General features: G+C 38.3%; 2 protein-coding genes across 2 annotated transcripts; one reads left to right on the top strand and one right to left on the bottom strand.

Moving 5' to 3' along the window:
* Positions 1–584: 584 nt before the first annotated feature.
* LOC310966620 (G-protein-signaling modulator 2-like) lies at positions 585–20,892 on the top strand. The gene is made up of 15 exons (XM_083940411.1): positions 585–723; positions 7,381–7,602; positions 8,000–8,135; positions 8,473–8,612; positions 10,806–10,929; positions 11,197–11,312; positions 12,752–12,907; positions 13,754–13,862; positions 14,141–14,306; positions 14,541–14,635; positions 15,210–15,395; positions 17,099–17,261; positions 18,015–18,200; positions 18,281–18,396; positions 19,203–20,892. The coding sequence occupies exons 2-15, from the start codon at positions 7,382–7,384 to the stop codon at positions 19,368–19,370; spliced, it is 2,082 nt and encodes a 693-aa protein (XP_083796537.1). The 5' UTR covers positions 585–723; position 7,381; the 3' UTR covers positions 19,371–20,892.
* On the bottom strand, positions 20,540–26,617 carry mcoln3b (mucolipin TRP cation channel 3b). Its single transcript, XM_083940412.1, has 14 exons — positions 26,578–26,617; positions 25,671–25,894; positions 25,306–25,473; positions 24,756–24,909; positions 24,561–24,636; positions 24,370–24,466; positions 23,929–24,028; positions 23,628–23,740; positions 22,372–22,521; positions 22,113–22,214; positions 21,570–21,692; positions 21,197–21,403; positions 20,903–21,033; positions 20,540–20,656 (listed from the first exon to the last, which is right to left on the bottom strand). The coding sequence occupies exons 2-14, from the start codon at positions 25,890–25,892 to the stop codon at positions 20,617–20,619; spliced, it is 1,683 nt and encodes a 560-aa protein (XP_083796538.1). The 5' UTR covers positions 25,893–25,894; positions 26,578–26,617; the 3' UTR covers positions 20,540–20,616.
* Positions 26,618–26,865: the final 248 nt, after the last annotated feature.

The raw sequence follows: 26,865 nt of genomic DNA, 5'->3' as shown, positions 1-26,865 counted from the left end.
TGAATGGTTGTCTGTCTATGTTCGTCTCTATGTGTCCTGTGATAGACTGGCGTCCTGTCCAGGGTGTACCCTGCCTCACGCCCAAAGTCAGCTGGGATCGGCTCCAGCACCCCCCGCGACCCCGACCCCGGGATAAGCGGTTGAAGATGATTGAATGAATGAATGAATCTAGGTTTTATTTTGAAATCCAACATATTGCCGCTTTCAACAGTTCTTGGAATTTCCCTCTCCAAATTGAGAATATACATTCATATTAAATTTAAACCCAGCACAGAGCCACTTTGTGCGACAGGGGGCGGCACAGACCTTCAAATCTGAGTATCACGTCTGGCAAATTGCCTCTGAATGAATTCCGGCTATGTGCTACGTGTTGCTGTATAAACATAACTTCATTTAATCCTTCAGTGAGGGCCTTCAAATTCCCTCCGCCCTCCAAAACGACGTATTTAGGGACTGCTTTTTTTTTGCGTTTTAGTAGTGATACAGAGATTTCCGATGGCACTTGAAGGCAGCAACTGTGGAATCCTAATTGGAGGCAGATTTTCAGCGCGAGGAGCGAGGAGTGGCTTCTTCAACTTCTGCTCCCGAGACAAGCGACTCATCTTCCTCCCAGATGGACGAGTGAGCAGTTTAGTAAACAACTGAGAACCGAGAAGTTTAGTGTGGAAATATTTTCTGAAGCTGAAGCCATGTCTGTGGTGTATTCGCGTACTTGAGTTTGAGGTAGGTGAAATGATTAACGATAAAAGTTTTTTTCTTCTTGTGTCATTCATGTGTGCGTGCTCCATTTTAGTGACTTAATGTTAGCTAAACGCGTAAAAAAGTTAGCTTATTTTGCTGTTTTCGTACTCGTTTTTCTTCGTATTGATATTGACGTTATAGTAACAGACTAAAATAGCTCTCCACTTGATTGATGTTATCTCCCGTGTAGTCAGACAGCGAGCATGTGCTGGCATGTTCATACTATAACTGACTCATTTATTTCCAGTTTTCTAGTGTATAATTTCCCACACCGTGAAGGATGGGTCTTAACGAGACTCAAGTGAATATCTCGCAGCTTTCCCCATGTTTCCTTTTAAAAAACACAACAGCATACTGATACATTTAAGACACAGACGTATTCTGCACTCGTTTCAATAACTAAGTAGCTTTCCTCCACTTTAATTGACTGAAATATGTGTATTCCTTTTGGTAAAACTCGCACTTCTTGATGAACACACTTAACTGATCTTAAAAGGCTATGATTACAGAGTAGTTACAGTGATGGTGTTGCAGCTCAGTTTTCCATTTAACTTTGCGTGACCTCTTTTCCCACAGGGTTAGGGTTGAGTCTCTAATGATGGTTTTCTTCAAATGAAGCAATGGTTTACACTTTAGAGAGCATCCCTTAATTGGGGCTGGGTGTATTCATATTGAACAGGCTATGGTTTATTTCTAGCACATGTGAGTATATGACTGTTATTCGGAGCAAAGACTTTCCAAAGAGGTGTTTTATAGTTTTTCATATTTGTGCCAACTCTTTATGGGATGGGAAAACGTTTTCTTTAGGATTTTAAACATTTATTGCGTAACAGACACGTTATTTATGCATATAGGTATTGAGAATGGCAAATAAATGCCCCTGTTTCATTTGCACTTCATTCCTCCAAGCAATTCAGCGATTTACACTTGCAATATTTAAAGTAAACAGATGATATTAACATTCAATTTACAGGAATTTAGGTAGAGATGGAAGCAAAAGTGAAAGGGCAAGTATTTGGTTTTTTCTGTTGCTCTTTCATTCTTAAATCGCCATACATCTCAGTTCCTGTTTAATTTGTCCTTCAGTGTTTCTTAATATCGGTAAGCTATTTCACAAAGAGGCAGTAAAAAAAACGGTGCAAATGTAAATTGCAATGTTTGTCCCAGTGTTGGTTCATATTTAATTTGTTTATTAATATTTCTCAGTGCAGCTTTTTTTCTTACAAGAGGCAGTTGTAAAAGAAAGTGCCAGTATTTTCAATAGCGTGTGCTGCCTTTCATTTTCTTTACTTTGAAGTCTACAATCCTCATTTCAAACACCACTTAAAAAATTATGTAAAGCATGGAGACAGGGTCAAAAAGTGAACTTACTGTTTGACAATTATAATAAAGAGCTAAAGTGACTTTGAAAATGGCTGCATAAAAAACAGCTGCACCCTTGGGATGTTTGTGCACTACACTGTCTGTTGATGCAATCAACAAAAAAAATCATGCAGTCAGCTGGAGTTCTTTGGGTGAAAGTCATCGAGTGAGGTCATAGAATAATAGGCTCATTCAAGCTGATAGGGAGGCAAACAAGTCCAGCACAGCTCAATCCAATGGTATGTGCAGAAAAATCAAAACAAAAAGCCTGCAGTGAGCGAGCATGTGATCACCAAAATGGGAGGTGGGAAGAGTGGATAAAGTGTTGTCTGGTCTGGTGAGTCTAAAGTTTCTGTCTTGACATGCCCATGGGAGTTTGGCACAACTGGGGCAAATCCTTCCTGCACTGGTTCAAAGGCACAGGCTGGTGAGACTTATTTGAGTTTTTTTTGCACTCAGCCTGCACCATATAGCAGGTTAATATCATCTGAATGCCACAGTGTAGCCAAACATTGTTGCTGACGAGCCTTTTTCAAATGGATACTTCCAGCAAAATAGCCTCAAATCAAGGTAATATCCTACTCAAAACTAACCTAACAATAAAATATTCCATGAATATATTACAACTGAAGAGCATGTTTGATTCAAGTGCTCTTCCCACCTGCATCTCGAAATTGTGTTTGTTGAACAATGAATGGAATAAGATGTTGCTTGTGCGAACGTGCAAACACATGGCGGTGTGTGTCAGTGAGTGTTTACTCTGGTTTCCCAGCTCCAGTTTCAAGATAAGAGGAGGGACAGAGATAGTATTACGGCTGAATTCCTGAGCTGTCCAATCGAAAACATGCATGCATGGCAGGTTTCAGCCTTTCCCAGGGATGAGTCCTTGTTATCAGTTAGTCTCCAGATTTTTTTCAAATACCCCTTCAGCTTGGCAGTTGATGGGGATCCATGATGTGGTTCACTCTCTGGCTCTTCTTAGGACTACCAGGCTGACTGTCATGTATGGAAGAGTTTCTCTGCACTCTGCGCAGGACAGGTGGCATTTAATTCATGTCCGCCAGAGGTAGGCTGCATATTAAGTGTCACATTAACCACAAATGTATTATTTTATACTTTCTGAAGTACAAAATAATCTCTAAAAAGCACATGGCCTGAATGCTTTAACTTTGATTATAGATTTACCTCATAATATTTCATATAGAGCTGAAATGATAAGTAATTTAATTATTGAAAAAATAATAAGAAACTAGTTTGATAATCAGATGATAGTCAATCAAATTTTTAAGCAAAAATGCACAAATAATGTGGTTACAGCTACCTAAATGTGAATAACTGCTGGCTAAGTGTTTGTTTCATTGACCAATCAATTCATTGAGATTACTATTGGCTGATTAGTCATTAATAAAAATAATTGTTAATACATATAAATGTTAATATATCACGGGAGAAATAATTGTGACATAATTAATTAAATGTTCAAGTATAATTTCACATTATTGTATCACATTTATTTTTAGTAAAACCTGCCTATACTTAATTTTATTGGTATAATTACAAATTTGTATGTCCACACTGATCTGAGGATAGTAACAACCATTTCTCTGTGGCCGTAACACAACACCTTATTGGCTAACTGAGGAGTGATGCTGAGCAGACTACAGGAGGTCCTTACTGTCAATGTAAATATTTCATGGCACAACTGAAACGATTGTGAGAATATGCATGCACCTGATTAATTGCAGGCTGCATTGTCAGGTTGAGTTGACATTGCATTGCATCATTGTGATGTTAGGTATTACACACAAGCCTTGTCATGTAGGTTCGCCATCGGCATTCAGCACTTTTTCCTCTGAATGAATTCTGCCCTCTGTCTCATCAATAACCTGCAGGCTAGTCCATTACCTGTTACTGAGTACAATCTGATAATGGGAGGTCCAGCCTCAAGCACTAACGGCAATATATTTTCCAGTTGGGAGATAAAGGAGATGAACATGTTGGTTGTGTTCTGAAACGTTGGTGTCCGGCCAAAAGCTCGTACTTTAAATGATACTCAAGCAGCTGCACTTAGGGTGACTGTGTGCTCGGATTTATTTTATTTTTGCAGATTGCATTATTTACTAGCCTAAAACCTTTTCGCATGCACAAAGAGTTTTCCCCAATAATCCTCCATATTATTATGGATATATTATGTCAACCGAGGTGGCAGCTTTAATGTCACTGTTCCACCTTCTTCCCTTAGAGGGCACATTGGTGCAGGCTTCTTAGTTGATTCAGACAAGTGGATTTCTCTGGATTGGCTACATCTGAGGCACTAGAAGCTTTGGTGGGATTTGTCCCAAGTAATCGTTGAGACTTAGGAAAATCAAACAATTAGTGTATGTTTTCATGCAGGTAAACTAGCTTTGACAAGGTCAATATAGAAAATCCTACCCATCGGGCTTGCCTGCTGCTGCATTGTTATATCTTGGAGTGTTGAGCTGATAGCCTTAGGGTTCACCAGAGCCACTTAAGTTGGCTATAATTACCACTGACGTTTGGCCTAATTGGAAGTGACACATACCATCAGGTGACTTTGGGATGCAGGTTACCAATGGCTAAGTCATGGAGAAATACGGAAATCCTCCAAACTTGGCAACCTAGATGACAACCCTCTCATGGTTCATATCTGCTTGGTAACCACCTGGTGTTAATCTGTACTTGCTTAAACAAAAGGTCTCTCACCCCGGCTCCTGACCGGGGTCAATGTGAACGCTGAGCGGATTAATTCCTTTGTTTTGGTGTTACCACGGGTTAGCAGAGCCATCTGAGAGGCAGCAGCAGATCCAAGAGAGCCGTGTTTTTTTTTTTATGAAATTGAGACACTGTCGCTGCATGCGTTATGTGTATGCACGTGAAGGAAGAGAAGGTTAAGTGTGCTGTACTAAAAGAGCTGTGTTTGCTCCAGAGAGTGATCAGGAAACGTGAAATGTCCGTCGTGTCAAACTGTCTTGAGTGCATCAGAATGAGGAGAGGCAACAGGTATGTCACTTTGCATTGGCTCAAAGTAATGAATTAATATGTTAGATGACAGGAAGCATGTTAATATAGACAGGGAAACCAATTATTTCTGTCTTTTAGCTTTAAATAATACTCAGGGCAGATTCATCCCTAGGTTTTATAACATGACTGTGTAAACTATCATATAAAGTCTGTCCCAGGATTATTTTAAAGCACCAAGGGCATATTATATTGTGTTTAATTGTGTAGAGCTATAAAAGATTTATTTAATATAAGCTTCTGAAGCCTACATCAACTCTCACTTTTGAAAGGCGTCCCTGCTGTCGAGCGGAGATTAAATACTTTATCCTTGTCACCAAGGTGTGTTTAAGTAGCACTGGTGAATAGAGATGAGGAAGCTTTGAAGTAAAGAAAGCCGTAGGCTGCACTGTATTTATAACATACATAATATGTGAATTATATAAAGCCACATTTGGGCAGTCATTTCTCAGTTAATATATTGAGTGGATGGGATAATAAGTTGGTTTGTTTGAGTGGCAGACATTAACCCCAACCATTAACCATGAATTTCCTAAAGTATTGTATTTTGTTGAAGGGTCAGGAGACTAACTGAGAGGAAATGTTGTCTTCTGAGAGCCCTGGGTCTCTCAGGGGGTGCTCAAAAGTCAACATGGAAGTAGATGCCTAAGCTCTATTTGTTTTGATAGGTGTCATCAAAAGACTTTGTTATTCAAATAAAAATGCATGCTGGCAAATGTCATTTGTTTCACTAAAATCAAATTATATCTCAAAAGCACAATCGATTTAATTCAGTTTATAACCGCTTTCTAGGTCTGAATACAGAGAAGTATTGTATTTTTGGTTCAAATTTAGCATTTGTCAGTTATCTGTAATCCATTTTATTCAGCTTTTGAAATTGTATCTCTAAACTGCATCCCACAGAGGAAGTAAATGCTGGATGTCCTGTGCACTCATGCATCACTGGATTTGTTTTACAATCCTATGATGTAATCTTATAGATTCACTTGTTTCTTTTTTTTTTCTGCTTATTTTTTAATACTCGCTGTTTGATGTTGACAAAAACGGATTATCTTATTTTGAAGGAAGGGTGTGGAGGCTGTAAAATGGTCCGTACCACAGACACATATGAGTTTACTTTGTGCTCTTGGTTAAATGTAAGCCACACATTTTCATTCCAGGCTCATTTTTTTAGGCTCACGACAGATAGAAAAAGACTCTGTCCTATTTTGGATTCATAGTTCTTGTCTGTGGCTTCACATGGTCTGGACTTCTGTCTGCTTAACATTTGCCGTTACTGTATCTGTATAGTATGTAGTTCTTCTTTAAAATGGTGGCAATTAGAAGGCATCCACTTGTTTGACAACATTAGTTGACAGCATCGGTTTTAATAATTGCTATCTTAAGTAAGTTACCAGGCAAAAATGCCAAAATGCAGCTTCCAGTATTTGCTGCATTTCTGTCCTTAGACTGTTACTGGGACAAATCAAGCAATGTGAAGATGTCACTTTGGGTTCTGGGAAAACAAAATTCTATATTTTATAGACTGAACAGTTGGCCTATTTGGTCAATCTTAAATGTAATCAAGGAATTAAATGTATGTTGTAGCCCTAGTTTAAATATTGTTGACTGACCTTTCATAAGTTACTTTAAAACCAAACACTCTTGATGTAAAGTATCAACTGCTCTATGTACATCACAAAAGGTTTGGATTTTTGACTGCAAACATTTATGATAAGGAAGTTGGGATATCAGTCAGTCCATAGTGAAAAAATGCCAGACATTCGCAAGTTCTGGCTTCTTAAATGTGAATATTTTTTCTTGCTTTTCTGTTTCTTATCACCGTAAGCTTAATAACTTTTGGTTTTCAGACTGTTGGTCAGGAAAAAAAAGATATTTGAAGACATTCAGTTTGACTCCCCCTTTTTTTTTTTAGATTTTATGGCGTAAGCGATTAATCAAAAACAAAAAGCTGCAGGTTAATTTGTACATAACATAATGGTAAGTCGCTACCTTTTTTAGGCATTGCATATGATAATATTGCATCCTCTGATTGAATGTATCCCTCTAGGCTAGGATTTAACAAGAGTTTTTGAATTTGTTGATTGTATTTCAATATTTGATAGTACTTTTGTATTTGAAGCTTTGGAATCCTCTTGATATACAGTAGTGGACCAGTAGATAAGTATTTCAACAATATCATGACTTTTGGACATAGAGTTCACTGTCACTTCTCACCTAGACCCCACTTCTCTGTAGGATGGAGTCATCATGTCTGGACCTGGCTCTGGAAGGTGAGCGGCTCTGTAAGGCTGGTGACTATCGTGCCGGTGTGTCGTTCTTTGAGTCTGCCATTCAGGTTGGAACAGAAGACCTACAAATCCTAAGTGCCATCTACAGCCAGCTGGGCAATGCCTACTTTCACCTGCAAGAGTACAACAAAGCCCTGGAGTACCATCGGCATGACCTCACACTTACTAGGTAAACAGTTTCACAACCTTAATAAAAGTTTGTTTTTAAACCATATCATCCTTTTGAACCCTTTTTATACAGATTGGACTATCTTGAAAATTACCCGTTTCTTGCTGGTAAGATTTTTAACCAGGGTTAGTGACTGTGCATACTAATATATAATAGTACATGCAGGTCCAACACAAAGATTTTAGGATTAAACTCTAACAACATATTCTGAACAAATGGTTAAACTTCTTTAATTACCAGCTCCCTGTCCTTGATTAAATTTCTAGACTCCATTCCACTGTAATGTTGCTTGCAGCTGTGAATTACTTTTTTGCCTCTTGTGTTTTCATACTCATGCACTTCTGTAAGCCACTAATATTTCAATCTAATTATTTCCTTATCTTTTTTTTTCTCCTAGAACAATTGGAGATGAACTTGGTGAGGCAAAAGCTAGTGGCAACCTTGGGAACACATTAAAGCTTTTAGGACGGTATGATGAAGCAGTAGTTTGTTGCCAAAGACATTTGGAAATCACCAGAGCCATATATGACAAGGTGGGTCACATTTTAGTGATATTTTAGAACTATTGTACAACAACAAACAATGGATGACTTCTCACTTTTCTGTAATGAAAAAGTTCAGTCAGTGACTAAAACTGATTAGAATGAATGGATCCAAATTTCTTTTCAATCATACCACATGACTTGCTCTGCAACCACAGCACAGTTTTGGTATGCACAATGACTGCAAAGCGTCAGCGTACCAATATCTAGAATAGTTTGCCAGCACACATGCAAACAAGCAGGACTGGTGTCAGTGTATTTTGAGTATATAATTACAGCGCTGGTCACTCTGGTTTCCGCCTCTGAAAATCTGGTTTCCATGCTGTAGGTTGGACAGGCTCGAGCGCTGTATAATTTCGGGAACGTTTACCACGCCAAGGGCAAGAGCATCTGCTGGACTGGAGCCGAGCCAGGAGAGTTTCCAGAGGAGGCCAGGATAGCCCTGAGGAAAGCTGCTCAGTACTATGAGTGAGTTGGTATCCCTTAACATTGGATATTTACCAGCCGCAACAGCGATGCTGGTATCATTTTCACCCTGTCAATCTATTGTGTGTGTCATCATGGCAAAATGTAGTCCTGCAAACCACAGAGGTGGTTTTGGCTATTTTGTTGTTGTTGTTTTTAGGGGTACCGACTGGCACCCGGTGAACAGATTATACTTTTCCTGTATGAAAGGAGAAGCAATGAAGATGCGACTTTTGGTGTCATTCCAGATTGCTAATCTGTATGTTTTAGAAATCTCAAAATAATTTAAACATACTAATTTTTTTCTTTAACCACTTCATTTATATACATAACATTTTTTTAAGCATTTCAGTTAAATCTCAGACATTCCATGCTTGGTAGGGTTCCAAAATAGGCTATACTGCTCCTGTAATAGATCAAAGCTGACACCAACCTCCTGCAATGATTGCTGGTCACTGGAATGAATGATTTAGAAAGTGGTTATTTTAAATGTTTAACCATCTATTAAACAATAAAACAGACTTTGGTGTTACTGAAACTGACATACCGGTAACTACTTTCAGTCACTCAGTCTTACAAAGTGCATTTTCACATTAAACCCTTAGCAAACAACAATGGAAATATTTAGTGTGGGCGATCCGTCAGAAGTACTTTTTACTACAACGGACCCTCTAAATCTCTGTTTTTTTACACACTTTAAAAATCACCAACCTCTTCAAACATATGAGGAAAACATGAGGAAACGGCGTTAGTGCAGCTCTATTATCAGTCCCGGCAGCAACCAGCGCAAACTCGAATGTTCTGCATCACTACTACCTTATACAAGTGGACGCTTCTTGTCTCTCTTAAGTGCACATTCTAAAAAAATATAGAAGAATCTCATTACCTAAAAATAATTAGAATAAATTCTACATTAAAACAATGGCGAAAATGGACATCCCGGTTAGACTAAGACAAAACAACACAAATGTGACCACACATATGTGGGTGTACACATTGTGTTGCCAAGATTTTTACAACCATGCACGATACAGTCATGAAACATTACAGGTGTTTATTTGAGATCAAAATAAAGGTTAAATTTGAAAATGGGTGTTGAGCAAGGGCCTTAGAAGAAGGGGGGTAGGAAGTCCTGACCTGATTTGGCATTGTGACAGGTTTGATCTAATTGCAAGATGGTCTCTAGTTGTTGTTTTGCATTTATTTTGAAAGCCCAGGTGAATGATAAAAGTGAGAACTACCTACAACGGTATTTTCTCATCTCCAAGGCTTTCCCCAAGTAACTGACTAATTTAAATGTCTCATATGTAAACAGACAACTCAACCTTGTGTGGATCATCCATTTATAACATCAATATAGGCTATCTTGCCAAACAAAGTTTTGCACAGTTTCCAGTACCATCCCACACACATCCATTTGCAACAGTAAGTGGTTAACAATATTTAGCTTTTTAATTACATTATGTACAACATAATTGTCAGTATAATATTCATATAGTAGTATTCATATAAATATGATAGTTTATCATCAGCCCACTGCTGTGCTCGAGTAAGACGTGGAACTCCTACGTGGTTACTTTCTATAAATCTGACGGCCAAATTCCTCAGATATAAAATATAACATCATTGAAACCGGTTGACGCTGCGAAGTATAAGCTTTGTAACAAAAATAGTTTGGTTCCAAATCTCTAAAGCACACCTTGGCTGCCTCAGCACTTTACTTTTTGCCAGTATTTAAAAGTTGTCCTCCCTCTTATCTGTTAAGTCAGCCTGAAGGTAAAATCTCTGCAAGAGAAAATACTGCTGATGGAAAAAGTTTTTACATTTACAAGACTGTCACTGACATGTAGCTATAATATTATACAGTATGTAAAATACCACTTACTGGCTTTTCCTAAATAGGAGTATAAGTCATGTGCTGAAAGGTGGTTGTACTTTAACCACTTACAAGCTTCTGAAGTTAAGGTAGTTAAGGTTATTTCACTGAAAGTGAAATATGATTTTCAGCCCAGTTAATTAATCCCATGGGGGAAAAAAGTAAATTACTTTTTTGTTGTGTGGGTTTGCTGGCCAAAAACAAATCCTCCTGAAACACATCTGTTTCGATTTGTTTTTTTCATGAAAATAGTGCAATTCAAAGTGTATATAAAAAAGTGTACCATAACACATGTTAATGTTTTTTGTTTTTATCAAAAGGGCAAACCTGTGCCTAGTGAAGGAGTTAGGCGATCGGGCAGCCCAGGGTCGTACCCATGGTAACCTTGGCAACACTTACTATCTGCTGGGTGACTTTGAAACTGCAGCAGCAGCACATGAAAAGGTAAGTTGCTTCAGTGTCTGCTACACATCACATCACCTGCCTAAAACTGCCTTTGTTACATGTATTTTTGGCCTTTGATAGACCTGTAACAATATTGGATGATATTAGCACATTCATTAAGAAGATGTAGCAGTTTTTATCCACATACATTTTTGTTTCGTCTGACCTCATGATTGTGAAGACTGTGTTCGTTCTGATTACCTGAAAATGTTTCTTGTTAATCCTGACCTGAGTATTGTGCCCCCTACTGTCTGTCTTGTTTGGCAGCGGCTGCTCATAGCTAAAGAGTTTGGGGATAAGTCTGCTGAGAGGAGGGCCCACTGTAACCTTGGCAATGCGCACATATTCCTCAGTCAGTTTGAAGTGGCGGCTGGTCATTACAAGTAAGTGAACAAGTGAGGCTTGAGGCCTTTCTCACCTCGTGATGGTCATTTGCAGATATCGCTGTATTTCATTAACATACTTGGACACAGAACAAGTATGCTAATGCTATTTTTCATTTTAGCACAGTCCTGATCACAAAATACTTTTTGTTCTCTGTACTGTAAAATATTAAGCAACAGAACTGAGAGGACTTAATCTCTCTTTTGAATACACAACCATATATCAACTGAATAAGGAAAAATCTGATTAAACTTAGATGTTGACTGCTGTGAAATTGGTTCGTCTCATCAGCTGATCACTTTACTTTATGTCCCCCTTATTTAGCATTTATAAGCAGTATATACACTTGCTGGCCACTTTATGAGGCATACCTGGTGCTTAATAAAGTGTCAGTGTGGTCTTCTGCTGCTGTTACCTATCTGCTAGGAAGCAGGTGGTGTTGTGCGTTCAGAGATGCTCTCCAGCATTCCTTGGTTTTAACCAGTGGATATTTGAGTTACTGTTGCCTTTCTATCAGCTCCGACCAGTCTGTCCATTCTCCTCTGACCTCTGGCATCAACAAGGCATTTGCGCCCACATAACTGCCGCTCACTGGATATTTTCTCTTATTCGGACCATTCTCTGTAAACCCTAGAGATGGTTGTGCGTGAAAATCCCAGTAGATCAGCAGTTTCTGAAATACCAACAACCATGCCATGTTCATAGCAACTTAAATCACCTTTCTTCCCCATTCTGATGCTCTGCTGATGTTTGAACTGCAGCAGATTGTCTTGACCATGTCTACATGCCTAAATGCATGTGGTTGCTGCCATGTGATTGATTGGCTGATTAGAAATTTGCGTTAACAAGCAGTTGGAAAGGTGCACAACTTATAAAGTTGCCGGTAAGTATTTTTTATAGCACACTATAATGTAGTTGTAAGTAGATTTATCTGTCTGTCCTGTGGACATTCTTATGTCTAGGCTGCTGTATAAACAGTTTAAAAATAAAATAAAATTATATAAAATGTGCCTTTTTTATAGAAGAATTTCTGACAAATACTATAATAAACACTTTAAAATTATAATTAACAACACAATCATGTAATAACTACATTTCCTCCATTTATTGAATGTTTGTCTACGGCTTATAAATGCTAAATAGGCAGACTTGAAGTAAAGAGTCACAGTTTTGTTTGTATAAAGAAGCCAGACATAAAGTTCTAAATACAACAAAGTCTTACAACAACCACAGATACTGTAAGTGTACAGCTATGCAGTGGGGGAGCAGAAGTTAAATTAAATTCAGAAGTTTTTATTATCCTCGCATTATCGTGACACAGAACCCCTTCAGAAAATTACAACAAAGAAAGAAATGATAGCAGCAGATAACTATCATTCTCCTGCTCCCGCCCTCAACATTCTTTGACCGTCTTCCTCCTCTTCTATTTCGCCCTCAGGAGGACTCTGCAGCTGGCCAGGCTTTTGAAGGACAAGGCAGTGGAGGCCCAAGCCTGTTACAGTCTTGGCAACACCTACACACTACTGCAGGACTATGAGAGAGCCATTGATTATCATCTCAAACATCTGGTCATTGCTCAGGACCTCAGTGACAGGTATTGGCTGTAAAAGCCATATGTTGTCAGCTTTCTGCCAAACTGTCTTTGAAGTATAATGAGCATGGACAGTTTCAGTGTGGGTGGCCCCACAACTAATTAACTGCCACAATTTAGTGGTTGTTACTGCCAGCACCAATGAAGAAACGGGGAACTGCAAAAACACTAAAAGGCAGTCAAAGTCATAGAGAAACAGCTTTTTGGGTCTTGCAATTTGATTTTAGGTCAGTAACACATAATAATATGAGATTAACATGCATACTAGCTAACAGGTTTTTAGAAGACAGGCAACAAAATATACTTTATATGCACAGATTATATGGAGTTTGAAATCAGTATATAAAACATGATACTCTTTTATGGATTAAATTTAAAATTAGCTCCTCTTTCGCTTTACCTTACAGATATTATCTGTTTTTTATAGGCTTTTCCTCTACTACATCCCTGCTAAAAAAGCAATGCTGTAATTCCCAGTGTTGGTGTTCCTCTCTATTTTTCTAATTTAAGGGAAAGGATCCAAGATTTGTGGTATTATAACTTGCACAGCCATGCATACCAGGTATACAATGCAATAGCAGAGAGAGAGAGTAATTTTCTGTGATTATTGGTTTAGAAAATGTCTATTTTGAACACTTTCACATATTTGTGAACTGTGCACACAGATTGATTTAATGAGAAATATTGAATTGTTAAATACTAGCTGTTGTGATATGAGCATAACCTTTTGTTAAGATCAAGTTTTTGTGACTGTACTGTATACTGTATTGTACTGATGAATGCCCTTCCCATTCTTGTGTAATCTCAGCTAAAGTTGCTCAGCCAGTTTCCCTCTGTGTCTCGCTGCAGAGTCGGGGAAGGACGAGCGTACTGGAGTCTAGGAAATGCCCACACCGCCCTGGGGAATCATCAGCAAGCCATGTACTTTGCTGAGAAACATCTGGAAATTGCCAAAGAGGTGACTGTTTGGTGTTTACCTCCTCCCTCAGAGTGCAATCAGTAGTTGCCATCAGGTCACACCCCCCTCTACTGGTTGTATCTGGAACAGCAGGGATTAATAACTTCTTTTTTGGTCTGCAGCATTTGTATGTATGCATTCGTTAAAAATCTTTAATGGACATACAAACTACAAAGTCAGTGTAAAAATGAATTCCACTTAGCAGTAGTATGTTTTGTCTTTGTTTTGGAGTCATATGCACACATTAAACTATGTTTACATTAACTTTGATGTTGCAGACTGGAGACAAAAGCGGTGAGTTGACAGCCAAGATGAACCTGTCGGACCTACGGCTGGTCGTAGGCCTGAAGTCCAACTCCAACATCCACCCTAACATCTTTGGCAACACCAACACTAATAGCTCTGCTCTGTCAGCGAGCTTCATGGGTTACCCCAACCACCAAGGTAAATCTTTTTCGGGACATATTGACAAATCTATTTTGGAATATGTAGCAATATGCACACACATAAACACAATAAAGTTTGTTGAGTAACACTGAATATAAAGATAACTTTTGTGTGTTTACAAAAAAATTTCCACAGGGAACCTTTAAATCACTGTTTTCCTGCAGTTGTGAAAGGGCTGTATAAATATTAAAACATGTGGCTACTCTGTTGAATTTTGTATTTTTGTTTCAGGGTTCAAGACGCCATCAAGGATACGAGGCATTGCAGAGAACCTGGAAAGTCCAAGTCCTGACAAAAACCAAACTGGCGATTCATCTGCACATCCGGTATGTATTACAATATTTCACAAGGCACAGGCAGTACTATGCAGCGATGTTTTAGTCTTTAATGTATTGCAACCCAATGGAAGTTCATGAATGCTCACTCTGATTTAAAAACCTGTCAAAAAAATGTAATGGCTTAACTCTTTGGTTTGCATACATATACTCAACATTCCCAATTTATATTTGACGTAAACATACAAAACTGTCCAATTGTAAGCTAAATTAAAGAATTAAAAAAAAAAATATATATTCTGAGGCAAATTATATGGTGACAATGGAAGTGCATTAAATTGCCAAATGCTTGATGTTCATTCAAAGTGATGCATATTAAATTGTGGGTGCTTTTCCTGAATTTGGTGCTTGGCCATGAACTACAGCTTCAGGAACATATAGACCGACGTGAGCAGAAACTAGTTTGAAACTTTTTGTCATGTAAAATGATAATTTTCCCTTTTTCCCCAAGAACCAGTTCACCCAACCTAAAGTGTTTAACATGGGTAAAGCATAGACCCCTAACTTGATTCTGTCAATGATGTTCAGTTAAAATGATCAATCTATATGCACTTATAATGTACAGGACTGGGAAGAGGATGTATTCCCAGGCTCTTCAAAAAACAACACAATCAAAGCTTCTACTAAGCTCTTCCTCTTCCACCGGCTGAAAAGCAAGAAACAGAAGAACAACAAGTCATCTGCTAAAGAACAGCATGAAAACCGCACTGTGTACTCATCTTCTGAGCTGGACTCATCAGTGTCTCCTAAGGTATCTCCAAATACACTATATTTTCCTGCTCACTCATAACATCCCTGGAACCCATGAGATGGGCGATGATGATTCACCCTTAAGATGAAGTTAAAAGTGAAAGATATATTCTGTAACACTGCCTCACTCCCAAAGATCTTTTCCACATACAGTATTAAGACTTTAGGAGGAGGTGTTTTGAATCTGACTCATGTCTTCCAAACTATTTTATAGTGGTGTCAAAAACTTAATTCATCTTTCAAGTGCACGAAAGGAATTTGGATTTTGTAGTGCAGCCCTGTGTTGCAGAAGGGTGATATATGTACCTTGAACATTTAGCTTTTACTTTTGACCCCTTTTTGAAAAGTGTTTTGTTTTCTTTTTCTTTTTTTCTTCTTTTTTTTCTAATGCCATTTAAAAAGGGGCTGTTGTTTTAATTCATAAATCTCCTCAGTATTCTTTGGATTCATCGATTGTTGGATCTCTAAAGAAAATAGTGGAAAAGTCGATGTCCATCACATAAAAGTGTTAGAAAATGAATCAACTATTTTCAAGAGTCTGAATACTTTACCGGTCGGTTGACAAATCAACTAATCTTTTAATCTTCTTACTTTTTACCCCTCTGTATGTTGATTGTTTTCATTAAAAGCAGGTTAGCTATCATGATTAATAACATGAGAACATTCCTCCACATAATTGTAAGGTGGAAACAGTCAGAATTCCCCCTAGTGTTTCCAAGTGGTATTGTTGGAGCCAGGGTCTCAAAAGACAAACCTATGGGAATTGCTTTTTGTTTTCCCCAGAGTTAATGTTACCAACAACACAGAGGTAGGGAAACACGGTAATAGAAACAGATTTTCAACAAGTAGATTGATCCAGTCAGGCTGGCTCTCCAGATTGATCTCACTTGTTCATATTGTAAGCAACATAGTTACTACTAGCAGCTGACTTAAGCAAAACACAACTGTAAGAATCCCAAATGAACCAGAAACTCCAATTTCAGTGCTCTGATAAAGGCGGACACTCAGTATGATAAAGGAAGAGTGAAGCACTCTTAATAAGCAAACAGGTTCTGTTACTTTCTTTGTACAAAGCTAGATCAGTATTTCTTTTCTATCACCCTTCTCTACCTCTTCCACAGGGCTTTTTCTTTTGCCAGGTAATGTTAGAGTTTCCACAGTTACCCCAGTTGTTCCACTGTCCACCATTTATGCTACCTGATGATAGCTAATGTAAGCTATTTTGTTGAACTGTAAACTGTTTGGTTGATTTGCCTCTTAGCGAAATGCTTTCTAGTAAGCAGTAATGCGGTGTTACATTATATGTCTAGGGCTTTTATTGTGAAAGGTAAGAATGAAGTAGTGAAGCTGTGATGTTGCTGTCATTTGGAAAGCAAAATAGTTTGCTGTCTTGGTTCAGGCTGTGGAGCCTCTGTGTTATTATATTACATTCATAAGTACAGGAATAGCTAAAGCACTTTCTTCTTCCTTTTTGCTGTAAAGTGAGGTGTCATATTTCCAGGAAATCATGCTTGGTGACATACAGAGTTGCATAGTGAAAGCAAGACTTATAGGGAACCAATCAGAATGCTGGTGATAGTTTTTCCATATTCTATATCGCGCCATTACATTTAACAATCAACATTTACTTCATAATGATAAGTTAAAACATAAAAGTAATCTATTGCCATTTTAAGTCTTGTTTTTTTATGTTTTACACTATAGCCAGGATCACGGGACACTATTGGAGAGGATGGCTTTTTCGACCTCCTCTCTCGTTTCCAGGGAAACAGAATGGACGACCAAAGGTGCTCCCTACTGGATGGCCAGAGCCATCTCACTGCTCATTCCTCTCCCTCCTCCACCCCACCTGTAAATGAAAGGAAATGTGAGTCAGCCGTGTTCCCATCTGTGTTCACACCATATATAATAGTTCAATTTGCTGACTGACTTCAAGGATAAATTCAAGTGGAAATTTGTAATTGATTAAGGTCTTTTCTTATTCATCTACATGTTTGTCCTTCATCAATGACAAGCCAATTACTCAACATATCCATAGTCTGCTGTGGTGACATGTTTTTTTCCTTGCATGGTGTGAATGCAGCATATCCACAAATGTGTCCTGTACATGTTGTGTAATCCTTTTGTGTTGTTTGTGTCAAAGATGATTTAAAGTGATATACCACCCAAAATCCCTTCTTTATGCCTTGAAAGTTTAATGTAAAAGGTTTGTGGTTTCATTGTTATTTGAGCAAAGCAGCTTCTATGGACCTTTTCTATACTTTTTTTTTTGTCCATCCTAAAAACTGGTTATTATTGTGCTCCTCTTTAATGGTCATGAATCCAAGCTCATCATCTTCTTGCTCCACAATGGATGAAACTACATTTTTTTTACAGCCAACTTTCAAGTCTATGGGTTGGAGCATTGCTTTAAATTTCACAATATAGCTGTGACCCAGAAACATCTCATCCTTCTCCAACCCTCTTGTGCTCATTTTCCTGTATTTACCTTCTACAAATCAGACTGAAATGCTGGTAAGGGGAGTAAAAAGGCACGACTCACTTACCAGCGCAAGAATAATTCACTGTCGTCTATTTGGTTACAAATCACACAAAGATAATAAGTATCTTTTGTTTTTAGCTATTTTGGAGTGCGAAACACCATTGCAGGATCCTGGTCATTTCCTGGAGCTGCTGGCCAGCTCCCAGGCCCGTCGCCTGGACGACCAACGAGTCAGCCTGAGCCATTTTCCTGGCTTACGTCTCAGCACCTCCAACCCGCCTCATACACCCTCCACCTCCAGCACAGATCAAATTCCCCCACAAGGTAACGAAATACGGCCCATTTTCGTCATCTGCCTCAATATCACTACTCCCATTGTGACTAATACTAATTTCTCTTCCTAGCCCCGATCACCAGTACAGAAACCCCTCACACACCCTCCCTTTACAGTCGCCTCGAGGCAAGCGCTGAGCAGCCTGAGGGGGATGATGTCTTCTTCGACATGCTAGTCAAGTGCCAGGTAAGTAGAAGAAATCCAGTACACTGCTAGCTGCTCAAGTGTTTTCCACATTACAAACATACAGTAGATTCTGGTAACACTTTATTCTACTGTCATTTCTGAATAATAGCCTTTTAGATTTCAAGAGACACTTGACACTACACTTTGCTTAACCTAGCTATCCAAAATCATGATGATCAAATATTTGTGAAAATATTCTACTCCCCTAAAGGAAGAAATACATATTTATAATTAATAATTGTTATATTGGACACAATGATCTAATGAGCTCTTGTCCTGCAAGAAAATACAGTTTACCATGGTAACCTCGTTCAACTCAAATACCTCTTCACATTAGTCTCTAAATGAAAAGGTTACTCACGATGCGAGGAACAACAGCCTGAATATCAAGCCGATTAGTCAGTCAGTCAACAGAAGCTTCAGAGTGTATTTATTTTTAGACGGTCGATGGTTGTTTAATCTGACCTGACGGCGTGCATCTATTAGGCATGCTTTCTGGAGAACGTAACTTCAAGTAACTATCTTGATAAACTATTTTAATTCTTCCCCACTCAATATTTTTCTTTGTGTGTTCTTGCAATAATTTAGATCTGAAGCTTTGAATTGATTGCATTCAAATAAGCCAAAGTATTTCCTTTTTGATATCCCAAATACTTCTACAAAGTGTAAAACATCTAAAAGACCTCATTTAGTAAGGGCTCTCCTTAAATTGGCAGTGGTGCATACATCTCTTCTCATGCCAAACTGTAAATTGCTCTTGATAAACATCAGCTTATATAACATTGTGTCTCTTGTCAATGTTTAAGGGCTCCCGACTGAACGACCAGAGGTGTGCTGCTCCACCTTCTAAAACTAAAGGACCAACTGTTCCAGATGAGGATTTTTTTGGTCTCATCCTGCGCTCCCAATCCAACAGGATGGAGGAGCAGCGAGTCCTGCCGCCCCCTGGCGTCGACCAATCAAAACCAGACTAACTCATGATGGATTTTTGGTTCAGGAGACAAAATGAAGTAACCAAGCTTCCATTTTTTTGCTAACCCACAATACACACAATCATTTTTGGCTTGTCCTAACAATGTTCCTGTGAGACTGCCAAGAAGACAAAGGATACTGTCAAGATCTCAACCCTTAAACTGGTCATTGTGTCTGTAAAATGGGATTTTTTTTTTTAGGATTTTAAGACTTGTGGACTTGGTTTTTAGATAGGTGACACTTTTTGTGTTGCCCCCGTTTTAATCAGATACCTCTGTACCAGTGACATCTGCCCACTCTGAAGGCTTGCATCAAGCCGCTCACCCACACTGTGGGTTGTGGTGGTTCAATTTGTTAAGACCAAAAGAAATGTATCTAAGGACATAAGCCAAATTGAAGGGATTTCTGCTTTGATGATGGACAAAGGAACACATATGACGCTACAGTATCTCCAGCAATTAAGCAACAGCCTTTTCTGTCTATTGGTGATTCCAGTAAGTCTTAAAGAGTGGTATGCCACAGTTTGAATTGATCTAGACCTCTCTAATAATAACTCAGAGGGTCAATTGAGAAATTTCTGGGAAAATTAAAAAGGTCCACATCCAGTGCTACGACTGCACTGGGGACCTGTGGAGCCATTCATAGTATCTGCTTTCCCAAATTGCTTTTAAAGACTATCAGTTTTTTATCATAAAAGGTTGTATCTAGAATTATCATTATTATTATTGCCGTGAAGTGAAATGGGATTTTTCATTGTTGTAAGATTTATCAAGGGATAAAATAGTGTGAGAAAAAAAAAGCAATGTTATTTTAGCTTTTGTATTGAAATCTTCTCCTGAAAATGGAGAAATAAAATCTCATGGATTACAACTTTATTTATTTAATCTTGATTCATTATCTTCAGTGTACAGTATTGGGATCATTCCAAAATGCTTTCAAAAAACAACCGTTTCACATTTTAGTATCACAATCTCTTTTTTCATCTACATGTCAATATAAATAAGTATATTTACAAAGTGCTCAGTGCATCATAGAGACCAGACTTCATTATCCCTTCATTTCTAGCCCTCCTGTTTGGCTGCATTTTTTAGCACTGAAAAACTGCTCCTTTACATTCAATCAAAACTTGGGTATAATGTTAAAAAAAGGATTTTCAAGACTCTCCCACTGAATGGTATAAGTGCACATTAATTAACAGGTTATAGTTTATACGATAAAGCCCTTTAAAATGTCCACATTGGAGGCCTGCTATGCCTCTGACGTCAGCCGCTCCTGATGCTTCCTGCACCTGAAAGAAGAAAATAGCTCAGCTTAGATTCTATAAGGGTGCTATGTCTAACAACTACATGGAGTATTAAAAAAAACTTGGGCACACTACTCGCATCCTCAGTTTAGAGTTAATAAGGGACATGAATGGTTGATTTTACCACATAATAACCAAAGGATGCCAGGATACCATTGCCATTAGACTCCTTTTGACCAGATTGTATTAGACAATTCTTTTTTTAAGGGGAGTAAGGTGCATTTGACTTACTTGGGGATGCAGCAGTTCAAGAAGCAGCTGTTGTTTTCATTGAGTCTGTAAACCCCAGAGTTTGGCAGATCTTTACACGCTGATGTGAATTTTTGCAGCTCTGTTGTCGGGGTTCCACTCTGCTGCTGCTGCTACAAGAGTAACCAAAAGTGACAGTTAACACTGTGTGACATTGTTTGCTATAACAACTGCAAATAAAACATTTTCATCAAAACTCATTTCTGAATATCCAGCACACAAATCATCCTATAAAACTAGATGGGAAGAAAAATAATGGTGGGTTACAAACATCACCTTGATGGTGTCATAGGTGTCAGTGATGATTGTGATGAAAAGGCTGAGGATCATGTAGATGAAGAGTGAGACAAAGGTATAGAGGTAGACCCTGCTGAAGACCCACACCAGGCTGCTCTTCTGCTTCATGTTCTTAAAGGTGGGATACATGTCGTCTCCATTGATCAGTGAAAACAGACACTCTGACACGGTGTTCAACGTCCGAAACTAAAACAAAAAGGTCAGTGGGAAGAAAGGTTATTCCTTTAATCTCTCCTTCATGATTAACTACTGAAACAAGCAGAACCTGATTAGAATTGAAAGTATTTTGTGGTTTGGTTTTGTAAAAAATTTTTTAGCAGGCATTTTTTTGTTTCATGTAAACTCTTGTTACCTTCTCATGGTACGGGCCAAGGACGATCCAACCGCATAGACAGTAACTAAGGTAGATAATTCCAGCACAGCAGATGAAACGGATAACATTTGGGAAAGCTGCCCTCATTGTCAGGATGAGAACCTGAAAATAGCCAAAGACAACAGTATCAGATAGGTTAAGATCTGAAATATGATCGCTGAAGAGAAGTATCTGGAAGAATGGAGTCTCTCCTTTTTAGGACCTGTAATTTGGTACAATCAACAGCAATAGACCTGATAACTTCACTGATCAGAATGTTGCACTGCTTCAGTAACAGTAACTGTAGGATATGTTGTTAGAGTGAGAAAACAAAATCCCCTTCAAGTGGAGACATTTGTGTTCTACCTTAAACCACATGAAAAACTACATTTAGTGGCATTCCCTTCTCAGAAATATTTAAGGTAAAAGAGCAACTGTTGTGTTTGAAAAGTGCAGGATCTATGTTACAAACAGTGTGGCAATAGTATTGTTGAATTATTGCATGGCATGTGAAAGTCATAAAAATTAATAATCTGGTCTTACATTATACTTCTTAAAGTAGCCCATGTAGCGGATGACCCCGATCCAGACAAACATGGTTCCGGTCCCAAGAAAGATACTGCACACATCATAATTTGTGAGGACCTAAAGGAAACAGTGGATGTTTAAAAATGGGACAAATGGACTTAAGGAAAACTTCAGAATACATGCACAATGCATGCTCATATTAATAGTACATAATACTGAAAGATAATTGATATGGATCAACCTCAATCATGCTGTTAGAGAAAATCCCCATTACCTTAGTCTGGATCTCTATCTTGAGAATAGAGCCAATGATGGTCAAGATGTCGCTGACAATGATCAGGATATACCAACCATTCACAAACTCCAACTTATCTGACAATGGGATTTCTTTACCGCAGTTGTTCTTGCAGTGGAGTGTGTACTCCTGTTTACAACAGAAGGAAACGGAGGTAGTTATACTGTTGATCTCTGTGAGGAAGTTGTCACCATGTCTTTTTTGTTGTTTGAGGTACTTGATTTGAGCTTTTCCATTTCCTGTCACTTGATACTTGTAATCCCCAATTCAGAGAAAAAGATTGTACTTGTATCCCAACAACATTTATTTGACAGCTACCGACATTTTCCATATAAAACATATAATAATGTAATTCACTGTTGTAGATTAAACTAACTAACAGCAGTTAAGTTAATATTAGAGGTAAAACTTATATGTCAAGTTATTCCCTAGAAATATATATAATATAATTAGATTATTATTATAATATAATAAATATATATAATTTAGTACAAAGTACAGGGAAAGTATGGACAGTGTTCTGAGACAGTTATTTGCATTTCATTAGTTGTGTTGCATTTCTAAAGAATAATTGATTTCCATCAAGGAATGACTAAAATCTTAATGACTGACTGTAAGACTATCTTAGTAACACGGTTACGCAGATTACTGCCATTAATTAATTACAACAAACAGAACAGTGCCCATTTTCTTTATACATAGTTATAAATGACATAGTTTGTCCGGGAATCTTCAGATGAATTTACAACATTTCAGTTCCTTTTCCAGTAAATTAGGAAAAGTTATCCCCAGGAAATTATCCCCAAGTTGGACAGCAAAATAAAGTGTTCCCAAACTAGCTACAACACCTCCAACTACATCAGTAAAAAGCAACTTCACTCACTAGGTCAATTATTCTGTATTCAAGACTTTTAACTTTATGATATCATAATGTTCAACAACAACATTGAGCAGGCGCTTTACCAAAACACAATGTTTATTACAGATTTATGACTAGAAGAACTTGACACAGTGCTGAGCTGTATCTCGAATGACTCGTCAGGTTCCTGGCTTTCAGATGTGGCATCTACTGTTGATTTTAGGGGGTTGTCACAACATTGACTTACTTCCACTTTATGAATGCAGTACCATAATGAACAGATATCCGACAATCATACGTTTCCCTACAACCAATCAAATAAACTACAGAGTGGAACAAAAATACTTGCTGTGTTTTTATAGTCAGTTCCACTTACACACTGCAGCTGAATCCCACTGATCACTGAGCGTGTGCAGAGGCTGAGGGAGGTGATGCACGTTACAACGATGAGGCAGTCAAACAGCACAGTCAGGTATATGTTTCTAGCAGCTGAGGGAACAAAAAAAATTAAATTGACTCTCATCTGAAAAGGACCAACATCTTCAACCAGATTTTATGAGCAGCAAAGTTAGAAACAAGCTTAGAGAGAAGGCTCCATGCATCCAGGAAATCCTGGACATGAGTTTAAAGCAATGCAGGTAAATCATTTGTACATACTAAGTTCAACTCAAACTTACACGCTCCAGTTACTTTCCAGTCTCTGCATTCATTGATGTCTACATCGTTTTCCAGGTCAACCTTTATCCTGCCGCTGTGAGCTTGGTTGTTGAAAGTGATCTGTTAACCAGCGCAAAAGGGGGGAGAGACACTTTTGAAAAGGGACTTATCCTTTCAGTAAATATTCACTTTCCAGGCCCTAAAGATAACATTTAACTATGCACATAGCAGGCCCTGTGCGCTGACTGCTCAGATTTATGTCCTCAGTAGTTTTATTGAATAAACACAAAAGTCAAAAGACTCTTTTCATTTTAACTCCTATCTGTGCTTTGTGAACAGGTGCAGTGTCACAAGGAACCGTTGAAGTGATCAGATGCTTCATATCACTGCTTTGTAAAGACAAATTCTGACTAGTGTATACTGTAGTTTACCGAGCCATGATGACAAGGCAAGTGACTTACAATAACAGTAAAGTCGTAGCAGTCTGGCAGCTCTCGATATCTCACTGTCTGTAAATTTATGGCCTTGAGAACAAATGTGATCTTGACAGAGAGCATCCTGGAAGACAGAGCAGTTACATTAACGGAGGGGATTTCACATCATGTTTAAAACCAAAAGAGAAAAAGACTTCAATCAAATGTTACATGCAAACCTTTTGAAATGCAATTCAAAATGTGGAAAGGCTTCCCGCAATGACGGATGATACATCGGATAAACTTTGAGGCACTCTGTTGGTTACAAACCACAACAAAAAGACAATAAAAAAAACAAGCAACAAATAAACTCATTAAACCTGGTTAAGTATTTTGGTTTTCCACACAAAACTCAAACATTCATGCATACTTACCAGTTTCCACTTGAGCATCAATTTCAAAGGTCTCATTTCCAGGGTAGATGGTACCATTTCTGTAGAAGTCCTGACACACTGACAGGGGGTTGTAGAAAGCGCCATTTTTCTCATATTCGTGATTGCCTACTGTGATGTTGTGCAGATGTCCATACTAAAAATGAACAATTTAAATTCAGCTCAGCTTAATAAAGTCAGACTTGTGGACAATTTGATAGGGTTGGGTCGGAAAGGTAAACTCTCTGAAACGAACAGCTGCAGCAGTTTAGGGTTAGATTCACAGTCAAAATGTACAAACCAAACAAGACAGGTTCAAACGACATGAACTGAAGGAAAGTCCAAGTCCAATCCCGTGACGAGCTCCACCGTGTTGTGCTTGTTAAGCTCTTTGGTCAGATAAGCATGCATATAAAATCCCAACAATGATTTACGCAAACATTAAACCAAAAGGAAGATGTGTCGCACGGTCAAAATATACAGACCCACCAACAAATACAGTTATGCCTTCATGTTGTAGGAAATCAAAACAAAAAGGTTAGATTTCGGTTACCTTTTCAATGACGTAATCGATGTGATCATAGACGTCAGCCTGTCTGTAAACAGCATACGTATCCATGCCTCCATCGACATAATCTTTCAAGAAGAGGTGCTTGAACGTCATCAGATTTTCCTCCTTGAATGTGACAACCATCTGGTTGCTAAGCCCAAAAGACACCAACTGAGATGCAGGGGTAAAATACATGTTATCAGTGTGATTAATAATAACAATAATAATAATAATAATAATAATAATAATATTAATACAATGTATTTATAAGGTGCTTTTCAAGAAACTCAAAGGAGCTTAATTTCTTTTTAAATCACTTGGTAAACAGCACACTTAATGTCTGTTCAGGCCATGTCAGAGATTACTACCTGGATAGTAATAATGGCAATTTTGATGATTTGCAGTATCAGTTTCCATGGTTTTCGGCCGCGAGCGTGGTACTTCTCACAGGGGTTCATAAAGAAATATTTGATTTTCCTTCTAAGACTCTCCACATTGTCCAGATCCTCCAGACACGGATGTTGATGGTCTGCCCAGGGAGGGGGGCTGTTTGTCTCATACACATCATACAAGTCACTGGATTCCTCCATATCTACAACCAATGAAATATGGGTGAGTTATGTGCAACATATATTGGCATTCTTTTAAAAGCATTACTGAGTTTATCGATCATATATCTTTTCAACATTTACAAAGTAAAACAACAGTCAACTTCACAACCAACTGTAGGCTTAAGCATAGAAAGCCTACTATCACCATGTAATAAATTAGCACGTTTTAAAGCTTATAATGGTAATATAATATACTAACACACTTGCCCTCCAAAAAATCAGTGTTGATTAACAACAATGTAACACAAGCTGAACATGAAACGCTTAAAAGATTGACTGTTAGGTGTGTCTGACTACTCTCAGGGAACTTGCCCTATAGGTTCTTCTTCCTCTTTTTTTTTCTTTCAAGAAAATAATTTAAAACACTTCAAGGGATCATAATAAAGCTCTTATAGGCTATAGTTCTACTTCCATTGTCTTCTCCCACATTGCAAACTGATGACTAATCAGCAACAGTCCGTGAAGAGGAAGGAAATGAAGTCAGGTGTACCTGCGCATTGTTGAATAATACACAGCAGCTCACATTCTCAAACCTGATCAGCTTCCACTGCGGCAAACCATTAAATATTAATTACTTGTCAATTAGTAGGAGTTATGATTACATCCTGTCGATTATATCAAACACAACACTGAGCAGGAATGAAATGAAACATAGACTACTTACCAATGTCCCGCACCGACTTTATCAACTTATTATATCCACCTGTCGTTTGCAGCACGCGCGTTTTGTCCAAAACGCCTAGGTCTAATTGAAATTCATAACTTACTCAAATTGTTGTTTCACTGTAAGTCATACGTGAGGAAATTAAACCCGGCTGACTGTTCGAAGTGTGAGTGTCCGTGTGGTCTTGTGAGCAAACTCAGGTAACTTTTTGCGACAGTGAGACGTCATTGTATTGCTTAGACCTGATTGGCTCTTGGACCTGTCAGTTATGTCGTGTCTTTTTTCACC

The sequence above is a fragment of the Echiichthys vipera genome (genome assembly GCF_963691815.1).
Source record: "Echiichthys vipera genome assembly, chromosome: 3".
Lineage (NCBI taxonomy): Eukaryota > Metazoa > Chordata > Actinopteri > Perciformes > Trachinidae > Echiichthys > Echiichthys vipera.
This window is presented reverse-complemented; position numbering and strand designations above follow the sequence as displayed.

Coding starts and splice junctions, on each gene's coding strand:
- LOC310966620 (XM_083940411.1), top strand. CDS start 7,382: ATGGAGTCATCATGTCTGGACCTGGCTCTGGAAGGTGAGCGGCTCTGT. Junction 7,603..7,999: donor CATGACCTCACACTTACTAG/GTAAACAGTTTC, acceptor TTTTTCTCCTAG/AACAATTGGAGATGAACTTG. Junction 14,307..14,540: donor GGGTTACCCCAACCACCAAG/GTAAATCTTTTT, acceptor TTTTTGTTTCAG/GGTTCAAGACGCCATCAAGG.
- mcoln3b (XM_083940412.1), bottom strand. CDS start 25,892: ATGGAGGAATCCAGTGACTTGTATGATGTGTATGAGACAAACAGCCCC. Junction 24,637..24,755: donor TGATGCTCAAGTGGAAACTG/GTAAGTATGCAT, acceptor TGTAACCAACAG/AGTGCCTCAAAGTTTATCCG. Junction 21,693..22,112: donor GCTACTTTAAGAAGTATAAT/GTAAGACCAGAT, acceptor GGCTATTTTCAG/GTTCTCATCCTGACAATGAG.